The sequence below is a fragment of the Fonsecaea monophora genome (assembly GCF_001642475.1).
Source record: "Fonsecaea monophora strain CBS 269.37 chromosome Unknown Scaff21, whole genome shotgun sequence".
NCBI lineage: Eukaryota > Fungi > Ascomycota > Eurotiomycetes > Chaetothyriales > Herpotrichiellaceae > Fonsecaea > Fonsecaea monophora.
In genome coordinates, this window is record NW_019173952.1 from 48,298 (window position 1) to 70,591 (window position 22,294).

The 22,294-nt window shown below is 51.6% G+C and overlaps 5 protein-coding genes across 5 annotated transcripts; 2 read left to right on the forward strand and 3 right to left on the reverse strand.

Moving 5' to 3' along the window:
- Positions 1 to 1,481: 1,481 nt before the first annotated feature.
- Positions 1,482 to 2,156, forward strand: AYO21_03960 (hypothetical protein; the record flags this gene model as incomplete). The annotated part of the gene is made up of 5 exons (XM_022653933.1): positions 1,482 to 1,733; positions 1,787 to 1,834; positions 1,885 to 1,917; positions 1,975 to 2,058; positions 2,115 to 2,156. 5 exons carry the CDS (start codon positions 1,482 to 1,484, stop codon positions 2,154 to 2,156), a joined length of 459 nt encoding a protein of 152 aa, XP_022513677.1.
- Positions 2,157 to 5,031: 2,875 nt separating this feature from the next.
- AYO21_03961 (hypothetical protein) lies at positions 5,032 to 7,390 on the reverse strand (the record flags this gene model as incomplete). The annotated part of the gene is made up of 4 exons (XM_022653934.1): positions 5,032 to 5,127; positions 5,180 to 6,914; positions 6,979 to 7,082; positions 7,139 to 7,390. 4 exons carry the CDS (start codon positions 7,388 to 7,390, stop codon positions 5,032 to 5,034), a joined length of 2,187 nt encoding a protein of 728 aa, XP_022513678.1.
- Positions 7,391 to 8,353: 963 nt separating this feature from the next.
- On the forward strand, positions 8,354 to 9,061 carry AYO21_03962 (hypothetical protein; the record flags this gene model as incomplete). The annotated part of the gene is made up of 1 exon (XM_022653935.1): positions 8,354 to 9,061. The coding sequence occupies one exon, from the start codon at positions 8,354 to 8,356 to the stop codon at positions 9,059 to 9,061; it is 708 nt and encodes a 235-aa protein (XP_022513679.1).
- A 5,526-nt stretch (positions 9,062 to 14,587) lies between these two features.
- Positions 14,588 to 17,566, reverse strand: AYO21_03963 (hypothetical protein; the record flags this gene model as incomplete). The annotated part of the gene is made up of 2 exons (XM_022653936.1): positions 14,588 to 15,972; positions 16,027 to 17,566. 2 exons carry the CDS (start codon positions 17,564 to 17,566, stop codon positions 14,588 to 14,590), a joined length of 2,925 nt encoding a protein of 974 aa, XP_022513680.1.
- A 671-nt stretch (positions 17,567 to 18,237) lies between these two features.
- On the reverse strand, positions 18,238 to 20,935 carry AYO21_03964 (hypothetical protein; the record flags this gene model as incomplete). Its single annotated transcript, XM_022653937.1, has 2 exons — positions 18,238 to 18,297; positions 18,362 to 20,935. The coding sequence occupies 2 exons, from the start codon at positions 20,933 to 20,935 to the stop codon at positions 18,238 to 18,240; spliced, it is 2,634 nt and encodes an 877-aa protein (XP_022513681.1).
- Between the last annotated feature and the right edge of the window lie 1,359 nt (positions 20,936 to 22,294).

Sequence of the window (22,294 nt, forward strand, 5' to 3'; positions counted from 1 at the left end):
ACCCCATATCGCACCCCTTCTGCATCGTTTGATTCCCTCTCTGGCACCGAACCACCCCTCTTTTGTTTGTTCACTCTTGGCTTCCTCCGCTCTCATTGATCCGCCGGCACATCGAACAAGCCTCGTATCTCCACCTCCACCTCGTTCACCTCCACCAACCCCCGGTCATGCAAGCGCTGCCACTACAGCCATGGCATGTGCTTTGACACTCCCTCATTTGATGCCTCCCAACGCCTCACGAGACCGTTGACAACATTGAGGTATCTACAGACGCCCACTCGATCGAGAAGTAGCTAACAACGACGTAAAAACAAAAAAAAAGTGACTCGTCTACTTTTCTTCTGGTCCATCCATTGCCTGCTCCCTGGTTCTTCCTTGCAGGAACCCCCTGGGTCTCTCTTTACCTCTTCCGCTCTAATGAGTTTGTACTGCACGCGCAGTCCATGTCAATCCTGCTTCTCTGCCTCCTTCATTTAGTTGGTTTGGCTGTCCGATGTACATGAACGACTCTCAACTACTTCGGGCTATTCTTACCCATGTTTTGGCTCATTTCTGATCCATCCCTACCGCAGTCCCCGAAGTCCAGACAAAGTCTTGTCACCGCTCATCTAGTGGCGGAGTCCCCAAGGGTCCGGAAGTGGTACATATGATCAGCGATCCCTCCAGTCTTCTCGTTTCAGGGCCAGGTCACTTTTTGCTCAGGACCGGTGCAAGCAACACTTGGAACCAGAAAGAAAGAAAAAGTCTAACCCCAGGGACGACGAGCCAGAGGGAGAGACAAATCAGATAAAGCAAGAGGTTTTCTCAAAACCTGCACCGCTGTCGCACCGCCTCTTCGCTACCGTCCCGCTCTTTTCTCCCTCCTGCGTTGGATTTGCCGGACCTGATTGGCCTCAGTTTGCCTTGTTGCACTTCCTCCCCGATCGCCGGTCACACCTTCTTCCCGCTCATTCATTCTATACCCCCCCAGTCTCAGCCACGCTGGCGCCTGTCTGAAAGCACCGTGCAAGCTTAGCTCCTGCATTCTCGCAGCTTCCGGCTGTTGTGTGACGCTTGCTATCGTTGACCCAAATACACTTGCCTGCCTCTCCAAGCATCCAGTGTCTCGCGTGGCTGGCCTTGACTTCACGGGACATTCCTAGCCCAGAACAAGACTCGATCATGCCGATGGCAGCTTCGACTGAAACTCACCTCTACTAAGCAAATACACTTCCGTCACCATGTCGTAAGTTCTCATGTCCCGAGTGGTACATTAGAAAATTGCACTAAAGGGCTTTGCTTGGTGCTCCAGCCTGGCTGGCTGCTCTTTCAGACTTGATTTCTGTGTCTTGACCTCATCGGTCCGAGTCTGACCTCCCCCTCGTATCAGATCCCCTCCCCCAACCAAAAAGCAAAAGCAATTCGCCTCCACCACGTCTTCTCACATCAATAAGGAGGTACCGGCGCCTCAGGCTACGCTGGCACCCAAACCCGTTCCCGACATGCTTCACCCGCCAGCTTCTTCCCAAAATCCGCGCAAGCGACGCGCATCACACAGTCCCAAGCTGAATACACTTCCTCCGGGCACAGCTTTACCTTCGGACCCCATCACTCCCAATGCCCATTTGCCGGTCGGGCTGGCAGACGAGACAGGCAAAAAGCGCGGGCGAACCAACACGCCGTGGACTGCCCAGGAGGAACAGAGGCTGAAGCAAATGCGTGATTCTGGGCACAGCTGGAGTGAGATAGCAAAGGTTGTCCTCCGATCATTTTCCCACTTGGCCTTGTCTTTACTGATCCACCCCAGGCTTTCCCTGCACGGACTGAAGGCAGCGTGAAGAAGCACTGGTACAAGGTAAAGTGTGGTCTGATAGTAGCGGAGTTGTTACTGATATCGCGCTCCAGGATATGCATTATGCCGAGTTTGCCGAAGATGAGGTACGTGTGCATGTCAGTGATTCCCTCATTTCTAGTCTAAACCGACAGCGCCTACAGTCCGCAGCCCTTCGCGAAGCTATCAAAGAATACGAAGCAAACAAGTGGAAAGCGATCGGGCAGAAGCTCGGCAAGCCAGCAAAGGTCAGTATCTGGTCGTGGTCCAATTAGACGCCCATGCTCATGATAGCTTATTCTAGGCATGCGAACAATACGCAAAGGAGCATTTCAAGAATGGCTGATGTACACCTCCGCTGTTTACATCGAGCTGAAGCGCTGGCGTTGGAAGGTATTCGGACGATCTGGGTATTGCTGGGTTACCGAGCTGTCTTAGCTCGAAGGTCTTGATAGGAGGGCTTGATCGCTACGGGAAGGACAGACACAGACTGTATGGCTGCATCAATGGCATAGTCGCGGATGGTTGGCGGGGTGTCTCGATTCACAGTGACACTTGGGACATAATCCCACCTCGCCAATGAAAGCTAAAAGCATTCAAGCGTGATGTGTTGTGTCTCTACCGTCTGTCCACCCCGTGGGTTGCGACCTGAAAGTGGCTTCGAGTGTTGGGTGTCTCATGCATCCTCAAAATCTGTCAACCATGCGGATGCCAATCACGAGGCCGTTTCCGGGCTTTGTGTTGCGTGGGTCTCTCTCATCATCTTGACCGCCAAAGGAGCCAACGGTATGCATGCACCTCTCACCTGCAAGGGAGATAGGTATGCTGAAACTCCTTTTTTTCAAGGAGAAGGAAAGGTCGGAGGGATAGCAGTTACATAGAGGGAGCTCGAAGATGGCAGACCATATGAAGTGCGAATTCGTATCCTTCGTACTCAGTACGGAACAAGTAGAGAGTGTTTATTCGGATGAAAATTTCTCCGAATTCCGCTTGCGAGCAAAACTCGCCTGCGCTTCTCAAAAAGCCCTCGTTGTCTGGTTCCTCTGCTCCTCTACCAAGACCACACTTTCCTCAACTTGATCTCCGTCACGATGAAATTCTGGCTTCTCCCGTGGACCTGAGCCTCGACCTCTCACTGCCATGCTGCTCACTTATGACCCTTCCGTCACTTGTCTCCGTCACACAGCATGACGGCTATCATTTCGACAACGACTGGCTTCGCTGGCTCCACCGCTTGTTCTCGCCCATCTGCCCAAGGCGCAAAAGACAGGTCCATGTCCTCTGGTCTCATGTATGACGTTTCTGGACTCTTGAGCTGCCAATGAGGGCCAGGCCTGGCCCGTGGCTGGACTCACTCCCGAAGAGCAGCCGTCCTGTGCATGAACACCTGTTCGTCCGCCTTCCCCATCAGGCCCGCGGGTGAAGTTGGGCATTCGCAATCATTTCTGCATCCAGCTCGACCGAATCACGACCCTCGGCATGAGTGCCTGCAAACCCGTCTTGGCTTTTGTCCTTACTCACGAAACTCGGTTCCCTGCATCCCGGGTGTTTGTCGACTTGCGATGGTGCGGTTTCGCCTCTGCGGCTCTCGTCTGCTCTTCCGCGCCGCCTCACTGTGGGTACAGTAACTGCAGCACAGCGTTGATTGCCTGATGATGAAAAGTCACAAGCCCGACATAACATCCGTCACTGCAACTATGGTCTCCTGCGTTGACCACGACAGCAACCCCTCATTGTTGACTTCTTCACCGCTCATGATCTCCTCTGCATCGTCGTCGACTTTTTCGATGTTCATTTGGCCTTGTTGAAGTACAACATCGACAGTAAAGACGAACCCAGAAATGTCAAGAGCGGTGGCGGGACAAGATTAGGCAGACCTTCAGAGGCTTCCTGCCCAAGGCTTAAGCTAGTCGAGCTAGTCCTACTACAGCATTCCCTCTGGCACCTTGCTCCGTTTGCAAGCCCAACACTGGGTGCCTCGGTTCGCTCTGTCGCCAGATGACACCCTGAAGATCTAACTGCGCATAGACTCGGATTTGTCCACAAGGTTCCGAGCATGGCGCATGCCTTTTGTCATCCGGCAAGATGCTGATGATTACGCTGACGTTATCCAGTGAGTTTCGTCTTGGGAGACCATCCAGAGAAAACTGCCGTCTACGGGGCTTTGGGCCATGGTTATTGCCACCATTAGCAGGCTTGCCAGTCGACCAGAAGGCGGCGGCTGTGATCCCTCCTTCCTCATCTCTTCGTGAGATTAGAGAGGAGTTTGGCCACTAGGGTGCGTTGTGATCGTGTATCACGGCCTCATCTCCCAGGCTCTGCAACACCTTTGCTTTCTATGCTTTGGTTATATTGCATCGGCGCACTCTACCGGATCCTTCTTCCTGTGCCTCTTCCCGCCAGCCATACTACCTCTTCGGGTGTAATTTATGCAAAACCAATCTCTTTGGAAACCAGAGGCAACAACTGTCTACGAGCTTGGTATGTTGTGGTGCGCTTGGACGTGAGCTTCTAAACTCCTGAGACTTGATAGCGGTTGCCACGAAATGATTTCAGACTGTTTTCCACAGATGCAGATGCTACGACTCTGCACCGCTCAAATTCAAGCCAGCATGGGAAGACCTCGTAGTTCCGCGAAACTACAGGTGAGTTTATATACTGATACGTTCTTGTTATTCCTCCACATTTCGTCTCAAAGCGGGTCTGACATGCATAAGACCCGCTCTCCCAAGGATTGCCCATTATGATTGATCAAGATCATAGACAAGCACACTAGTGTCCTCTGAAGTTCTCTTTGAAATGAGGTTTAAAGCGCACTGGAGTATGATGCTATTTGTGGAATTGGACTCAGGATTGATTCGAGAATTTTGCCCCGACAGAATGACCACACGGCACAAACGATGACTGTCTGGCCTAAACTGCTGATGACTACGCAGACATGTCTGGAACGAACATGGACGAGGCCTTGAGGTGACCAACTGGACACTGCAAACCTGGTACTGGGCTCCCAACTACGGACATCGCCCAAGACTTTGTGAAGTGCTTAAAATGAGGCTTTGCGCGCGATACCGACGTCAACGTCAGTCCTCTCGAAATAGGATGGAAACTTTTGATCAATCAAAGGATCTACCATGCGCGTTCAGGTTCTCTACTGTGCAGCTGAGAGCTCTCGTCTCCGTCGTCTCAGATGCAATGTTATGGCAGTCATGGCAAGGATCAACTTATAATTTACTTCCCGCGGCTTCTTGCTTGATGCGGCGATGATAAGCGTCTCTCATCTCTCTTCGCAACATCTTCCCGGATGGTGTCCTTGGAATCTAGAGGATGATGGTCAGTAGAAACCCTAGTATCACTGGGTTTTAGACTCACCGAGTCGACGATTTCGATTCCTCCAGCAAGATGCTTGTGTTTACTCAAGCGCTGCCCGACATGCTCATTCAACTTCTGGATCACTGCTGCTGCACCTTGTTTCTTTCCTTCGGCACTCAGCACCACCCATGCCCTCGGAAACAAACTTCCGTCCCCCCGACCATTATCGACTCCGGCGACACATGCATCTGTAACAAGTTTCTCTGGGTGTTCAAGCAGAGTATCTTCCACCTCGGTCGCGGCCACCTGCAATCCTTTCACCTTGATCATCTCCTTCAGACGATCAAGGTAATGAATTCGATCTTCGGCGTCACGCAAAACAAGGTCTCCTGTCCTGAGCCAGCCAGGCTCCGCGAACAGTTCGGCAGTAGCCTGCGGATCTCGAAAGTATCCCATGCATACAACATTTCCCCTTGCCCACAGCTCGCCCTTGGTACCCTTCGGCACATCTTGTAGGGTATCCGGGTCAACGACTCGGCCCTCCATTCCCGGGAGAAGGTAGCCGATTGTCCCCGGCTCGGATGCTTTCAAGCCGAAGATACCTTCGATAGGGGGTGCCGCAATGGATGCGGCTTCCGACAGACCATAACCAGAGGGGATGGGGGATTTCACGGGTAGCTTCTGGGCAAGCTTGTATGCGACTTCGGGCGGAAGATACGCGGCACCACTGAAGCAGCTGACCACCGATGATAGGTCGTATTTGTCAGTCAGTGGAGACTGCGCCAGCTGTCTCACAACCGGAGGAACCAGAGGTAGGACTGTGATTTTGTACTTTTCAATGCATTTCAGGGCGAGTTCGATATCCCATTTGGACATCATGATGTTGGTCGAGGGAACCAGATTGACGCGCAGGATCCAAGTGATCATGCCGTAAGAATGGTATGCTGGGACAATTCCAAGTTGTGTTTGGTGTGTCAGCGGTTCGACTCGGTTGAACAGTGCAGTCATGGTCGCTGTTACGGTGCTTTGTAAACCGCTATGGATGGCATTTCTGTGGGAAATCATCATCGCCTTGGGCAAACCAGACGTGCCTGACGATTGGAACAAGTAACACAGTTTTTCACCACCAATCAGTTTTCTTTTGCGCTCCTGCATCTGCAAGCCACGCCGGATGAAGAACTCTACAGTTGGATAACCCCCGACAGAATCCAAGGAAGAATCATCGGCCAGCACGATGATCTTTCTTTGATCAAGCACAAGGGGGAGCTTGTCGTTGACCGGGTCGACACCGAGTTTGATAGCTTCGTGCAAGACGGGAAGAAGCGTCTCGTGGCATACAATCGATGTGATCTGCATCTTTCTCAGAACATGCCACAGCTCGTACGAGGTGGATGCTGGACTTATTCCGCCAAACACCAGCTCGGAACGAAAACACGCATGAGCCAACATCGAGTAGTGGATGTTGTTGCGGGAAAAGAGACCCAGGATCTCTCCATTGTCGTTGTCGTCGACTGGTGAGCGGGTCAATCCCAAAGGATTCGGCCCATCATAACGAAATACTCGTGCCAATGCACAGGCTCTCTCATAAAATTGATGGAGCGTGATCCTTTGGTCGGTCACAGCATCGATGAACAGGTCATAGTCTGGTGGCAAAGGTTGATCAGGCGGAAAGCACAGCTCATGCACATTCAGATCCTTGGGTGTTGGGGGAAATGGGCCGAATGGAGATCTAAAGATCTTGTCGTCAGTCGGTTGGTATTTGCTGTTTACATCTGGTGCTTCTGGATGGATGAACCTGGCCCAGCGTGGCGCCATTTCGCACCCAACAACTCTTCTGATCAATTCGACTTGAAGCGTACATCAAACCATCGACAAGAGACTGGCCTTTTCTTATCCTGGTCTTTTGACCGTTACAAATGAGGGGGACCGCGGCAGCGCGGTTACTACTTTCAGGATACCGGGACTACCTCGGTTTCAGCAAAGCCACATTCACGGCCAAACAGATGGACCGAGCCTCACCTTTTCGGGACTCTGCGACTTGACATGAACAATGTTTTCTTTGTGGCACATTGCGAGAAAAACAGGCAGATGCGAGGGGGCGAGAACAAGCAGCTGGGAGGCCTTGCGATTGATTACGGCCGCTGCGGCCGCGACCTCCGCCACCTCTATTCCCTTGTTGTCCATGTCGCTCGGATGGGGTTCCTGGAGTCTCAGCGCTTGTACCAAGCCTAGGGCGCAAAGCTTCATCTCGGCATAGTAAGGGTCGATCATGATCTCAGGTCGGAGTCAATCTAAGTGCTGTGGCGGTAGGGTACATTCAATTTCCTGTCTGGCATCACAACCTGGTCAGAAATTGAGCATCTGTGCGAGTATATTCATGCCGTATCTCGAGGCAAGGCCATTCTTCGACTATTAGCTTGAGAGTCTTCACCTCAGGGATATTGTTGAGGTTGTTGGTATATCTCGCCTCGAAGCGGACGAAGGTACCAGCCTTACCGTTTAGATGTTTTGCGACCCCATTCACGAGACAATGCTCGATGCTCAGCTCTTTCTCCCAAACCTTAGGCCTGCCACTGATTTGGCGATGTCCAGACCAGTTATACCATTCGACTCCAGGCGGCTGCTACGAAGCGAAGTGGACATACCATGCCATACGTCGCTCAGGAAGCGAGATTGTGGATACTCAAGACAGTGAGTTAGCCAATGTGTCTATGTGATATGAAGCCTCGTCCCAACTAGCGGGGGATATTTTATGGGATTGTGGCATTTTCGCTGCCCATGATAGGCGGACCATCCAGGAACCTCCTCTGTCAAAGGATTACTGATCTCAATCATTGTTGTACAGGGTTTCAATCCTCATGCCGCTATATCTCAATGAGCCATCGGTTTGTCAAGCAGCACATGTTTTGACGGCAGGGCGTCCTTCAGTTTGAAAAGTTATGAAGGATGATGGCCTCAGAGGTTACCTGCGGCTGTTCAGATGTCAGCTCTAAGAGCGATTCATGTCGGTAAGCAGGACAACCAACAGGCATGTCCAACAGATGTGTCAGTTTCCAAATCCAAAGGGTCACCGAGTCTCTAACCACTCTGCTAGGCAGCGACCCCGTCAGCATACTACCGTTTGATTCTGTTGGCCCCTGGAAATATGGTTGAAAGAAAGGACTGCCTGCTCCTCAGCACACCATATCGACCCAGGTCGACAAAGAAACCTCTGCACCTAGATCACGGAGCACCATGTCTGCGCCGCCCACGACAACGATAGTGGCCTCGAGTTATCCACAAATCTCCACGTCGACCCTTCCAGCGTTTCCGCAAGGGCAGATTCTGGGTCATGGAGAAGGTATCGATAGTTTCCCCGGCTTCCACCCCCTTTACCAGCAAGCCTTTGGTCAATGGCCCCGTCAATTTTCGGCAGCAAACATGTGGCAGCAAGATTATGGGCTATGTGATGAATTTTGGGGCTCGGGTGCAGTTACCACTCACCAATTTGCATCTCCCATGTCGATCCCTGAGCACATGGGCCAACATCCTCCAAGCAAAGGCTCAACTCCAGCCTACATGAGCGACGAGCTGCCACACGGACTGCGACTTGGCCAAGTTGGTGACGGGGTGATCCCAGTCGGCGGAGGAGAACCGACGCAGGGGCAGGAAGGCCAACGAAGCGAAGCTGCCGACAGCGATAGCGGTGGCACGAGCCCGACGAGGGCAGATGCGGTCTCCGCGAGCGAGGAGAAACGCAAGATACAGAACCGACAAGCCCAACGTGCCTTTCGGCAACGGAGGGTGAAATATCTGAGGGACCTGGAGAAACAAGTCAAGGATCTCCTCCTCCACGCCGAGTCACTGAAGCATGAAAACCAGATGCTGCGGGAGCGGTGTCGGTGGTTGAACAATCAACTGAAGAGTCTTCACTGCCGGGTAACAAGGCGGACTTCTTCATGAACGCCGTGGGAGCAGAGATGTTTGGTCTTCGGTCTCTGTTGAATCGGGTATGTGGGTGCGGCGTCGACGAGCGGGTGCTTTACATACGATGGTTGTGCCAGACAGACATGTGTGTGTGGGAGAGATTGCAGCCACGTCAACTGCGGAGGTTGTAAGGTTGTTCAGATGTGATTGATGGACCATCAGCGCCGTGTGTCCAGTCCTCTCGTCTCACCTCGGCCGGAAAGGCCTCTGGGCGCAATGAGAAGTGAGTCACTCCATTGTCGTTCCCAAATCTGGTATATTGGTATATGTGTTGTCGCAGTATTACAGTGACTCCACGTCTGTGAGAAATACCAAGCATATCCATGTCTGTGTGTGTATGTGTATATATGGGTGTCACATGGTAGATCCAGTGGACTGGAAGGTGAAATCTAATGTACCTAAAGTCTGGAAGTCTCCGATCTATATACACACTCGGCTGGAGTTGAGTTTGACGTGATTGATTACTATGTATGTATGTACTCGGTACCTCGTACCGCGTACGGGCCATACTAGTCAGTGTCTGACCCTGACCCTGACTCTGAGCCTGAGTCTGAGTCTGAGTCTGATCACATCATCCATCCATCCATCCATCTGTCCGCACCTCGTATTTAGACAATGGGGTCACAGGCAGATATGACAGTTTGACCTTGTCTTTCTTTCCCCATTCCGCTGGACTCGCCAAACTTGGTGTTTCAATCGATCGGGGATCTACCTATCACCGCAAACCAGCTTGTCCTTTTTCGGGTGGGTTTGCCATCGCTGCTTTTTTGGTTCGCGATGCACTGCTTGTACCTACAAGTATTACATGGTACGAGTACCGAGTACGGATAGAAGAGCATAGGCAGATGGGCCGTGTGGCCGCTTAGGGCTGGTACCTCGGGTAATACGACAAATACACGGCATGTATATACTCGGTACTTAATGAATACATTCGACGGGACTCGTATACCACCTAGCAGTGACTATCCAAGGTGGGAAGGTAGGTGTTGCGTATATTCTACCTGTGCCTACATGTATCACCCACTCGTACTCATAGCCGTAGTCATCCTCGTCCTCAACTCCTTGTACTTGTACTCGAGTTTTACTGAGTGCTTTACCTCTTGCTGCTTTTTCCACACATGCCCCGATTTGGCAAAGTGTGTCGAGCCGTGCCGCCTACGGCCTAAACCCGCTTTCCTTTCTCGGATTCCATTTTACGGACAATTGATTGGTCTTTAAGGTCCTCACTTTGCGATTCATCACCTGCACGACCTGAAGCTATCACAGCTACCACAGATGGCTGGGTTCGGAGTAATTGCCTTGACGCAAGATAGCGAAGGGACGGCGATGGTATGAGCGCATGTTGTTGTGTCTTTTGCTGTATGTATGCATGCATGTACGACGGGAGACTGGGAGGTGTGAAAGGGAAAGAGAGAGATCCTCTCCATTGAGTATCAAACAGTGCCGACGCAGGAGAACGTGATCCATGACGAGCTTGCTCACAGAGAGAGTGGCCATATTATCCTCTCTCTCTCGCGTCTCTCATTGTGATCAGCGTAGTAACTCACTCGTACTCTCTGACCTCCGCCAGGGACAAGCAGCCGTCCAAATTTTAGCACACCGCCAGAGTACATAGTACATACCTCGTGTTGATTGCCCTCTTGTCCTTGACACACAACCAGGGTTCGCAGCGAAATCGGTCTTAGCTCAGTAAATCGCATGCAGTTGTGGTTGGTGCGCTGGTCGAAGAGAGGAAAAGAGGGTTCCTGATTCATGACAAGTCCAATAATGCTGTTGAATCACTGGGGGAAGGAGAAAGGACGGGAAGGGGGATCTTAAGGTCCTCACTTTTTTCGGGTATCCCCCTGCTATTTTCCTTCTCAGCAAGACCTGTGTAGGTCGCGTCCCCCCTGAGGCTATAGGTACATATGTACAAAGCACCCTGCGCCTCGATGGGTTTCATGGTCGTTGTTCCTCTTCTCTTCCCTCTCCCCTCTCCCTTGCCTCTGTTGTCCAGGTATTTGGCCTTTGTCTTTATGTCTTTCTCTGGGGATATGTCGTAATGCCTTCGACCATCAAGGTCATGCATGCGATGTATCTGTGGAGACACAGTCAATGAGCTGCAGCAATACTGTATCAGACAGGAGCTTGACCATACCAGACCCCATTCCTCTCAAGTTCTTCGTGAAGGCGATCCTACTCCTACACCAGCCGCTGCCATGTCTCCCAGGTCGGGACCAAAGGAGGTATTCGTATCGGATAGTCCAGCAGCTGCACCCTCGGCATGTTGTTTCCCTTGTCCAAACAGCAAGGGCCAGATGAGGAAGAGAACGATTCAATCGACTGTCAGAGAGGAACGTCAATTCCTCCTTCCACGATATCGGAGGTAAGAGGGCGACGACAGTGAAGAATGCCCTAGCGTACTACTTGCGATAGTCAGCTAGAAGCCGAGCTCAATCCAGCATCAATGCAATCTGTCACTCCACATGCAGTTTGGAACATGAAACGGCGTCTCTGTACCTGTGTCAGTTGCCTAACGACAGGACTTAACAAAGCCATGCCACTCTTTTCCACATCGACAGCCTTTACCAACGCGGCGGTCGACTCCCCAGCCAACCAGGAAGATTTAAAGAGAGGGACAGGAGCTTACAACATCTGCAAGCCATGCAATGAGCACATGGCTGCCAAACCAAACCATCCTCTCACCCCTGGCCGTGCCATCATCCTGACACGTGTCGGTGCCGTGGCCCCCTTCTACTGGCCGAAGGTTAGGCTGCTGCATGAGATTCGATCATATGTCCATCCTTGGAGAGCAGAACACAAGAGACTGTCGAGGGAATCAGCAGTGTCTCACTCATGTGTCGACGGTGCAGGCTACACTGTCCCTGTAACACTGCATGAGTGCAGCCCCTTGGCCTCTAGGAAGAGTTGGACCAGAGCGATGTGATACCAAAGAACGTGGCATGGACTTTGTTGAACAGAAGCCTTGGTACGGGAGTACGGCTTCAAGTGATTCAAGAGGACAACAGGTGCCATGGAACTACTGCACTGACGCAGGATGGAGGGTTCCCGCCTGAAAAGGTGTCGTGGGAACTGGACCTATTCTATTCGTCGGAATTCTTCTGATGGAAGGGCGCAGGTGCAGGCGCAGGCAGGAACGGAAGGCGGCCAGACAGTGAGCGAGCAAAAGAGACATTGATGAGACAGGTAACGAAGCGAGCAGGGGCCTTGACGGTCGACACCACCACGTGTGATTGTATTGCATTGCGGATCTCATGGCTGACACTACAAGGAAATCTCCGTTTCCAGGACTCTTCACTCAAAAGGTCCGTGGGATGGTAATTCTTATGCATGAGACAAAGACTTCAGACACTAGACGATGTATTGCTGACCGTTGCTGCTATCTAGGACTGATTGCTATTTCCATCGCGTGTGGGAGAGAGAGAGAGACATCCCACAATCCTTTGACGTGTGTGACCCGTTCACGCTGATCTCCAGCCCACAGCTCAGAGATATCATTTGACTGGTGACAGTGCAGCGCAAACCATGATACGACCAGCCCTCCTCCACCGCGCCCGTCAAGAACTAGGGATATGTCGATGGAAGAAATTTAATGCTTTTGAACAACATCAGCAACGATACTTTTGTCTGGGATGTGTCGCAGACGGTGGCAGGAAAAGAAAAAAAATACATACGGAGCAGCATGTGCAACCCTTGCATTCGCCAGAGCCGTGTTGGCAGGTGCTGCAGTGTGGTTCCATTGTGAAGGGATGTCTTGGAAAAAGTCTTGTTGACTTGTTGATATTGGGTTTGATAAAGGTATGTTTTGTCTTTTCTATTGTTCGATGTTCTTTGCAGAGTGGTGATGAGGGAAGAAAAGATCAGAGGAGAGAAGAAAGAAGAGGAGCATCGTTTTATACCCTTTGTTTCCCTCGTCCAAGCCCTGGTGATCTCTTCCCAGCCCAAAACTCGAAAGTAAGGAGATTTCCACCGTGTAGAACCACCCTGATACTATCCCCACGCAATAAGCAAAGACCGTGTCACAGACGCAGAAGCTCCAGAGCCTGTCTCTGCGGTGTTTGGGGAGCGTGATTGGCGCCCTCTCCTTATCGGTTACGTACTGTCATGGGGTGTGGACAGAGTCCCGCAGAACGTATGTCCTACCACCTGGCGAGAGAGGCCCGCGTGATCAGACCCAGGAACCTTGCAGAGTGGCCGGTCGAATTGGGAGCAAAGGGAAGGGATGATCATATGCGGCTGGCTCGTGACAGATGCGTGGCCAGGCGGCGGGGCTGTCAAGAAGCTCCCAAATTCTGTGTGCCTGCTGGCAGCATCTTGATGAATCCCTCCCTCGGCTGCGGTCTTTTTCGCTTCAAAAACCCGAAAGGAAGCTGTTTTGTATGTTTCTCCTTTTTCAGAACCGTTTTGTTCCCATTTAAAACGGCCTCCTGCTCAAATTGTAGGGTACGAGGAGCAAGAAAAGAACCAAGACGAACTCGAAGCAACTGAGCTCTGTACCTCCGTGTGCCGCGCGTGGGGTGGGATGAGAGTTCGGGCCGCGCGGGCCCTGCCACAGACAGAAGAGAGACACAAGTGGACAGACAGGCCGACAGACAGGTAAGGCGACAGGGGAGAGAGCGTGGGACTGGGACGAGTTTGACCCTCCCTTGAAGACTAAACTGCAGGCTTAGTTCCTTGAAAGTCTTTTTTTGCTCGCTTGAAATGCGCCACCCACCCACTCACCCACTCCCATCAGCTCGTACCTCGTCCTTTGGGAAGTCAAACCCGTAGTGGGTGTCATGTCTGTCTCTATGATCTGTGATTCGAGAGGTCATGTGTGTCAAGAATTCTGTCAGGTCCCTCTGTCTGCATATCCCGCGAACCAAAAGGTCTGTGCATGCCAGGTAGCTTTGCAGACTTCCATACCTGCCTGACTACCTGCCTTAGGGAAACTTAGGTGAGTGACAAACTTGAAAGGGCACCGTCATCCCCCCATCTCCTCCTGGTTGAAAGGGAATGGTCGTGTTCGCTGCGTCTTCGTGGGCTCTTGAAGAACTCGACGTGTCCTCTCATCTTGATAAGTACCTACTAGTAGGTAACCAGGTGTGGAGTGGAGAATCACCCCGAACCTGTACTCGGGGGAAGGAGAGACGTTGAAATAAAAACAGCGTCATTTGTTGGCCGGTTGTGGACGCCGAGTCTCCCAAGAGGGAGAAATAACTAGCCGCTTATAGCGTAGAGAGTCTCTCGACTAAAAAAAGCAGCGATAGCAGTTTGCTCTGTTAGGCGAAGCGTATCCATCATTAGCAAGTTGCCCTTCTGCCTTTGTATGACGTCGTGTGATGCTGATGACTGGTTTCCCGTCAAGTTTTTTGACAGAGCTTGGGGCATATTGCTCGTGGATTTCTATTTCGGTTGGCCTGTTCCATTGGAGGGCATTTACGCTGATACAGAGCAGATACAACGAACATGCCATCTCGGAATGACACCAGTCTAGTCGTCCATAGCGGAAAGTTCAGGCAATCATGTCCCTGGTTGAGATTCTGTAAAGTAACTCAAAACATCCTGTGGCAGATATTCCAACCAGGGTATCATGTCGCCCCCTGGAAAATCAAAGTTGAATTGCTGCCCAGAGCTCATATCGATATCTTGTGATTCGATCAGCATGTCGCTGTAGGCTTGGCTTTGCGCGTCAGTAATTGGTTGCTGGCGACTCAAAGAACCGGCATAGCGTTGCGCTTGTTGTGAATACCCATAGGCGTTCGAAGGTTGGCTGAGTTGGACGGGTCTGGGAGCCGAACTGGTGGTATATGGCGAGTGAAGTCCAAGCAACAAATCTGCATCAGCCGTTGATACTGGATCGTAAGGCACAGATGACACTTTATTGGTAGGGGTCGAGGTTTCGGCGGGAGAGGCTTGTCCCAACCGATCATTGATGGCCGTGTCCTGAAAATTGGAGACACTCCTATTCTGCCACTGCGCTTCGAATTTTCTCGTAGCCATGGAACCCTGGGTCGTCTCGTCCTGTTCCTTCCCCGAAGAGCCCCCCTGTGGTGCCTTTGCAGTTTCACCTCCGGTCGGATACAGGAAGCTAAGGTTCGGGGCTAGGGAGTTGGCCGTTCCCGTCAACGACCACCCAATTGCGTTACTGAGATCCATCGAAGGAGATATTGGTCCGCCGCCCGACAGTGCTTTGAGCGACCTCAGTCTGCCGTAAGCTCCTAGTGAAGCGGCGAGCGAGGTGCTTCGTCGCCAGCCGGGAGTAGTAAACGAAGGCTCTGTTGATGGCATTTCTCCGTCAACATCATCCGCAGTAAACAGCAATGGATCCATCAACCCCTTTGACTTTTGGTCGAGTGCCGTCAAGATATAGCGACAACCAGCCCAGTAAGAATCCAAAGTTTTCAGCGCCTTGTAACACCGCTGATAGTTTTGATTTGCAGCGGTAGCGAGAAGTGTATGGCGCGCAGAGACTGTGTTATGCGTCCTATGAGCAATCACGTCTTGTTTCAACCGAGGCGTATGTCCATTTGATGGCGGAGACGTCGCTCGAGACGGCGGCTGAGAGGCATGAGCAGCAGCTTCAGCCAAAAAAGCGCACGCCGCAACATACATCGGTTGACTTGTAAAAGGGTTACCGATGAAGCTCTTTACGTCAATCAGCTCTGCAAACGCCAGGATATCCGCGATGGTTTTTGCCGATGACATGGATAATTCTCTGCTGTCGGGGAACAACTGTTGGATGCGTCCTTCGAACGAGTGCAGCAGAGTCGGTTGGTGAAGCAGCACGATCAAGGTATGAAACCAGAAATGTAGTAGAATGAAGTTGGTGCCATGGTCCGCTTTGACATAATGCTGGAAATTGGTGGCATTGAAATGTAGTCTAGGTGACAAGCGTTGATATATGCCTTAGCTTGGTCAGCTCAGCCTAGCAGAGGGTCAATAAGAGAACGAAAGCGAACCTGTCAAATCTCTCTCCATGATTGCCAACCGGTTCAACACGTCTGGTGTTACCTGGCTGACTTCCTTTATGTTGTTGAGAACGTCCGCAACTCGTCCATACATGTGAACAATCTTGATCATGGCAGGGAACGGATCGGGGAATCCATTGATCATCTTGTCATCGGCTCGATATGGGAAGGAGATTTCGATGTCCTTGTCCCGCAGAGTGACCGGACGGCCAACACCTGATGAGACAGCTCGGTCCAGAAAGAAGATGGCCCAGAAGGTATCGATTCGTTCCTGTTCGCTGGCCCTTCGGTCGTCCAGTTGGCTACTCTCCTGTTCGTAGAGATTGCTTGACAGCTTCTGTTGCTGTTCAGCTCTCCTCTGCTCCTCTGCCTTACCTTGTTGACTGTGCTTAGCAGTCTTTGGAGTTGGCCCAATCCGCCCTTCGAGCTGTAGACCTTCGAGCTTCTGAATTCCGAGGTCCTGTGCCATGCGAATAGCCGTTCCAAGGTACATCCATAAACCACTATCGTGGTCTACGCCAAACTCCTCATAGGCAAGGAGTAGACAGGCTTGAGCAACAGCCATGGTTGGGCAAGAAAATGTGTCTATCACTGCTGACATGGCTCTTTGAGCAAAGGGTTGTCCTCGAAAGGCTCTCCTAACATTTCCTTCGGCGTCCAGTGGGATGGAGGGGTCGTTGGATTTGCAAAGAAGCGGATATCCTGAGAATCGCGCCGAAACGGCGCAGACAGCGTCGACCAGGATCGCATCCACTTTCTTCTCCTCCAAATCTCGAAGAAATCTGTCACGCTGGAGAAAAGGGTAGTTGCACCCGAGATGGGTGAAGAATGTTTCGCAAAGATGAGTGATCAGAGGAGCATTTTGCTCCGGATCAGTAGCATCATAAAAGGGCATCCCAATGCGCACGCGATCATGGCCAACAGCAAAGTTCCCATCTAGCTGTTGTCCCGCCGCTGGAGATTCTCCAGAGGCCGAAGGCAAGCCTGGTCTATGGTCTTTAACCTGCACCACCATCTGCTTGAACCCAGGCACGATCGCAGTCGGCCCAAAATATCGAAAATAGGGGACCCGATTTCTCGCAGAGGCCACGCTGCTGCCAGTGTGATTGCTTGAAGGACTTATCATTTCTCCGGCATCTTCTCTCTGCTTGTTGTCCGCTTCTTTCTCTGAGCTCGCCCGCAGCTTTGTCGTGACTTCCACATCTCGGCTTTGCCTTTGGGGCGTGGAGGAGCCAGAGTCGGCCTCTTCTTCAACGTCCTCATCAAGTCTCTCGCCGTCCCTGCGGCTGGGACGGTCGGCATAGCCAGAGCACACATGTTTGTTATCCGTGCAAGTTTTACACTCAGGCCGCTCGCCTGAGCATCGCGTCTTCCTCTTGCGACACGTCAGACAAGCAGCATTGATTCGCCTCCTCTTCGTGTGCGGTTGGCCATCAATCGAGACGAAGCGAATTTGGCGAGGCGGTGGGAGAAAACTCGTAGAGGTATTTGGGGATGCGGACTGGCTAGGATGGACACTACTCAGGCTCATCCTTTCAAGAGAAGAGAGTCGCGCTCGTGGCCCTAATCGATGGCATCTTCAAAATGAACTGTGTCAATCGACGGTGTTCCTGTCACTTCAGCAAAAGACACAACCATGCAATTTAGCCCAAACACATATTCTGACCACCGGGAAGAAAGCCTGTAATTTGCTTCTCCAGAGTCCCGTCAAGTGCTGGAAATAGCCCTTGACAAAGCAGAACAGCGAGCGAGGGGTTGATCAGAGAAGCAGGGGAAGCTGCTGGTCCGTGGTAAGAAGTTGCATTGAACCGCTCGCATATCAATTCATTACCTACCACCAGAGCGCAGGTTTGTGATGATCGTCTGCGCATTGAACATCGCACGCCACCCGCTGGCCTAGCGAACATGAGCAGAGAAAGTTGCGGGGATGATCTCCACTGTAGCTGATCTACTCGCATTGTCCGAACTCCAAAGACTCGTATATGGTACCAAGTAATACATACTGGGTACACTATCCTAATCACTTAATCTTCTCACCGTTACCGCTAAAACGCGCATCCTATCCAAAGCCTGCATTTATTTCCTTAGATGCCGAGTGCAAGGGATAATCGTAATTTCACCAAAGAACCCCTTCGCTGTTCATAACATCCTGTTAAGTACTCTCTGCCAACCTTTTTTTCAGCACCATGAGAATTGCTACCTCTATTCAGTGAAAAGTGCTTCAGTCAGCATCCTGTCGGCGACCCCTACCTCTCCATCCTCCTGCCACTCCATAGCAGCACACGCCGTTCTGTTCACACCACTTCCTGACTTCCATCGGGCTTACTTCGCGATCTTCTCCTATTGCCTTAAAGCCTTCTGTATTCAACCAGACCGTAAGCTCCTCCAGCACAATCGGATCGTACATGAGAATCTTTTCGTGCCAGGTTGGCGATATTTGATGGTTTCGAGGATTCTCGTTAAGTGACCGAGTCTCTGGACGGTGATAGATAGCAGCATGTATCTGTGACAGAATGTCTGGTGTAGGAGTGTCTTGAGGCGTAAGGCTAAGACCTCCAACTGGACATCTGTCCAGTTTGGAGTCTGGGTCTGCGCCCTGAGCACGGGAAGGTTCGCGACCTTGCGAAGAAGTGCAACTTGGTTGCGGCACCGTTAGTGGTGGTGTGATGAGTCTCTGAGTTGCATCTCCAGTCTCAAGTCTCGGGGTCGCTGTCTGTTCCTGTGCCCGAGAGATTCCCTGATTGTGGCCTCCGATGTTTTGCTGATGAGCATCATCCAAATCATCAACGTCCACAACTTTCTCATCCGTCGGCGCCTTTGACATGCGTTTCCGAGAGCCTTTCCCTCCCTTTTGGGCAGGACCATTTTGTTCGGTTGCTACCTTCTTCCTCTTCTTCGGCTCCTTAGTCTTGTTTGTGTCGTCGGATTCGGATTTTCGTTTCGCGCGAGGCTTCTTGACTTTTGGAGCTGGTCTAGTGGAGACGTCGTGAATCTTACTGAGTAAATCGGCGTGGGTCATCACATCATCGGAGGCATTGTCACCATCATGTTCCTGCTGCTGACCATGTTTGCTTTCCCAACATCGTTCGAGAAGCTCGATCATCGCCTCTCGCTTCTTAACAGCTTTAAAGCCGTACGCAGATATCTGTTTCTTAAGTTCGTGATCGGAGAATCCCACGTAGGATGGCATAGATGGCTTTAGTTTCGCTGCAACATCCTTTATTTTCGTATGTAACTTGTCGTCCTTGTGATGAATATCGGCTCCCTTCTGCGGCTGCTTGAGTGCTCGGGACGTATGATATAGCCTGACTCCTGTTTGTGCAGGCGTATGGATAGGTGTTGGACGGCTGGGCGTGACAAGATCGTCGATGTCGACCAGAGACCCGGCTTCTCCAACTTTGGGAAATGACGCTTTGGTAAGTATTGGTACATCATTCTCGAAAGTGTTTGCCTCTGGGTGGTCCCGGTCGACAGGCTGAACAAGGACGTCTTTTCCGGCAAGAGCTAGGCGAACAGCAGGTGAATCAGTAAGGTCGACACAGTCGACCTGCAGCAAAGCATTATCTTCGTCTCGACCAGCCGCAGCCCACAAGTTCCTTCTTTTCACAAATCGGCTCGTACCACGACAGAAGATAGGTGAAGCTGACTCAATCGAAGCGGGTTGTGTCAACGATGGTGATATGGGGTCAGAAGAGAAGCATTCCGAGCGCCTCAGTGCTTCCACCGTATCCCGCGTCAGTGTAGGCGATTCGTCCCGAGCCAATTGACTCGCTGGGCCAAAAAGAAACGGTTGCTCCAGAGTGGTCTTTATTGCGGACGTAGGAGATTTCAATCGAGTTTTGGCCGCTGCTTTCTTGGTTGGCCGTGCTTTCTTGTTTGTAGTTTTTGATTTCGTGGTTTTCGAACTGGTCTCAATGGTGGAGTCTCCTTCGGTGTTTGCACCAACTTGTGTTGCTGTAAGATATTCCAGCATAGGCGGTAACTTCTTATCGATCCGTCGGCCGTCATTGTAGTTCGAAGTGGCCAGTCCCGTGATTGTGAGAGGCTTTTTGGGTGCGGGCTTTGCCCTTCCGACTTTGTCACATCTCACCAGGTCTTTGTAAGGTTGCGGGTTGTACGGGGATGGTGAAGGTTTTGCCTCTGTGGTCATGACAAGGTCGATTCTTCTCCTAATCAGCCGCGTTTCATTTGCGTCAGTTGTTGTAGTTGTCCCAACAGCCGTTGTAGCACAGGGGGCATAGGCATAAAAGTCCATGAGATCATTGGTAAATCCCACTACTCGATCTTCAGAATGTTGTGTCTCCAAGGCATGCGCAGTCGGCTTGACAGGTGTCCAATCCATGCGCCTCGGAATGGCCTTCTCTAAGGACAGGGGGCTGGAATATAAGTCGATGAGGCTTTCGCGTTCATTTGAGTTGCCCTCGTTTCCGATACACTTCGTTTCTGTCCCTGAGGGTTGTATATCATGCGCTCTGGTCGCCTGCGAGCCCCCGTGGCTTGGGAGCGGCATTGGAGGAGGCGACTGTGTGGACTTGAAATGTTTGGATCGCTCCTCTGCTAGAGTTTGTTTCTTCTTTTCGGCAGGCTTTGCTGCTTTGAGTGGTTTTCCGGTAAGATCTTCAGAATGCTGTAAGATTTTGGTCTTGAGTCCATCTTTTGGCTGAGACCGGATAGGGATGTTCTCAGCGGTAACCCTTGTGAGCAAGGTACGTGCACTGCTGTAACCGCTCGAGAACCCGTCTCTAGTCCGTCTGGAGTCCTTAAAATGTTCTGCATCGGCCGGATTGAGTGTGTAAAGGGCACGTGGTGACCGCAATGGAGATAGAGTGTCATCGGGGGTGGGAGAGCGGGCGAATGTTTGTGGAGGGGAGGACGAAAGAATTACGACTGCGCCGGACATGGTGAAGAGGCGTTCGACGGCCCATCGGCGCAAACTTGTGGCTGCCAATGCGGTTCCAGGATATCATCGAAAAATAGAAATTCAGATATTGAACGCAGAGGTGCCGATCGCGAGGGCACTGGCATATGTTATTGAGGTTGATAGTAGTCGGAATCGTTCTGCCTTTGCCAAAACAAAGTGATGCGGACCGAGGGGCGCAAATGGACCCTTTCTCGGCACCATCATGACGCGACCACTTCACGATGCCACGTGAGCGATTTCTTAGGGTCAAGTACCCAGTGGTGCCAGTGTGCCAGTGTGCCAGTGTGCCAGTGTGCCAGTGTGCCAGTCAAAAGTACAGAACCAAGTACCTTCATTAACAGCCCCTGGATGTTTGGGCTTTTTGCACGTTCGGAAAATTCCATCTGCTAGTACACAACATTCCCCTAAATACCTCTAGCACCGTTCCCCAGACAGGTGGGCTCCCGTCAACCCCAATGACCACCCAAAAGCTTCTCCCAACTACCAGTCCTGCAAGGTTCTTTCCCCAGACTCTACCCTAACTTCCGTTGCAAAAGTGCTCCCAACTTCCCATTTCCTGAAAATCTTGCTCGTCGGGGCCAATGAGTTGCGACGGTGGTGCAGGAGGCGGGGTGTCTGGCAGCCTTTCTTCGGACAGATGGACGTTCAAGCTCGACGACATAGATGGCGAGCATTCGCGCTCAAGGGTAGGCGGTGGGTGCTCAGCCCCATGTTGCTCGGTATCTAGACCGGTCAGCCCACACATCCCCTTCCCCCTCTCTCCAAGAGCATCACTTGTACTCACAACCAGGGATTGAATTCAGCGTCGGTTTGAAGACAGCATTGCTAACATGCCAGATAAAGGACACTGCATACATCCAAGTGGCAGTGAATAGCCAGCCTATGGTTTTGAATGTCGCCATGGATGTCAAGGATAATCTTGTCAGCGGAACCCCGGCCTTGCCCAAGACATTGCTTGGTTCGTGTCTCTGGAGACACTGAGTATGGTGTGGGGGGTGGCGAGAAATTATATAGACAATGGTAAGAGAGAAGGTTGCAGGCATCATTGCAACATTGTGGCCAAATCACACAGCATAAATCACGCACTGTATCTCATTTGGTTTGTCCAAAGACTGGTGCAGGTCATCACGCAGGGATAGTGAGGATTTGGGCGGCTCAGACAAGGTCGAATTCAGACGATAGATGGGAAATTGGCAAACCCATCCGGAGAATATCATCGACTGGACGATGGTATGACATGGTTGCAGAGGCTACAGTGTGAGTCGACAATTCCATCGGGCAAAAACCGCCTTGTTGGTTTCTCATTGAACAGAGGTCGGATAGGAGGGACGGAGAGGA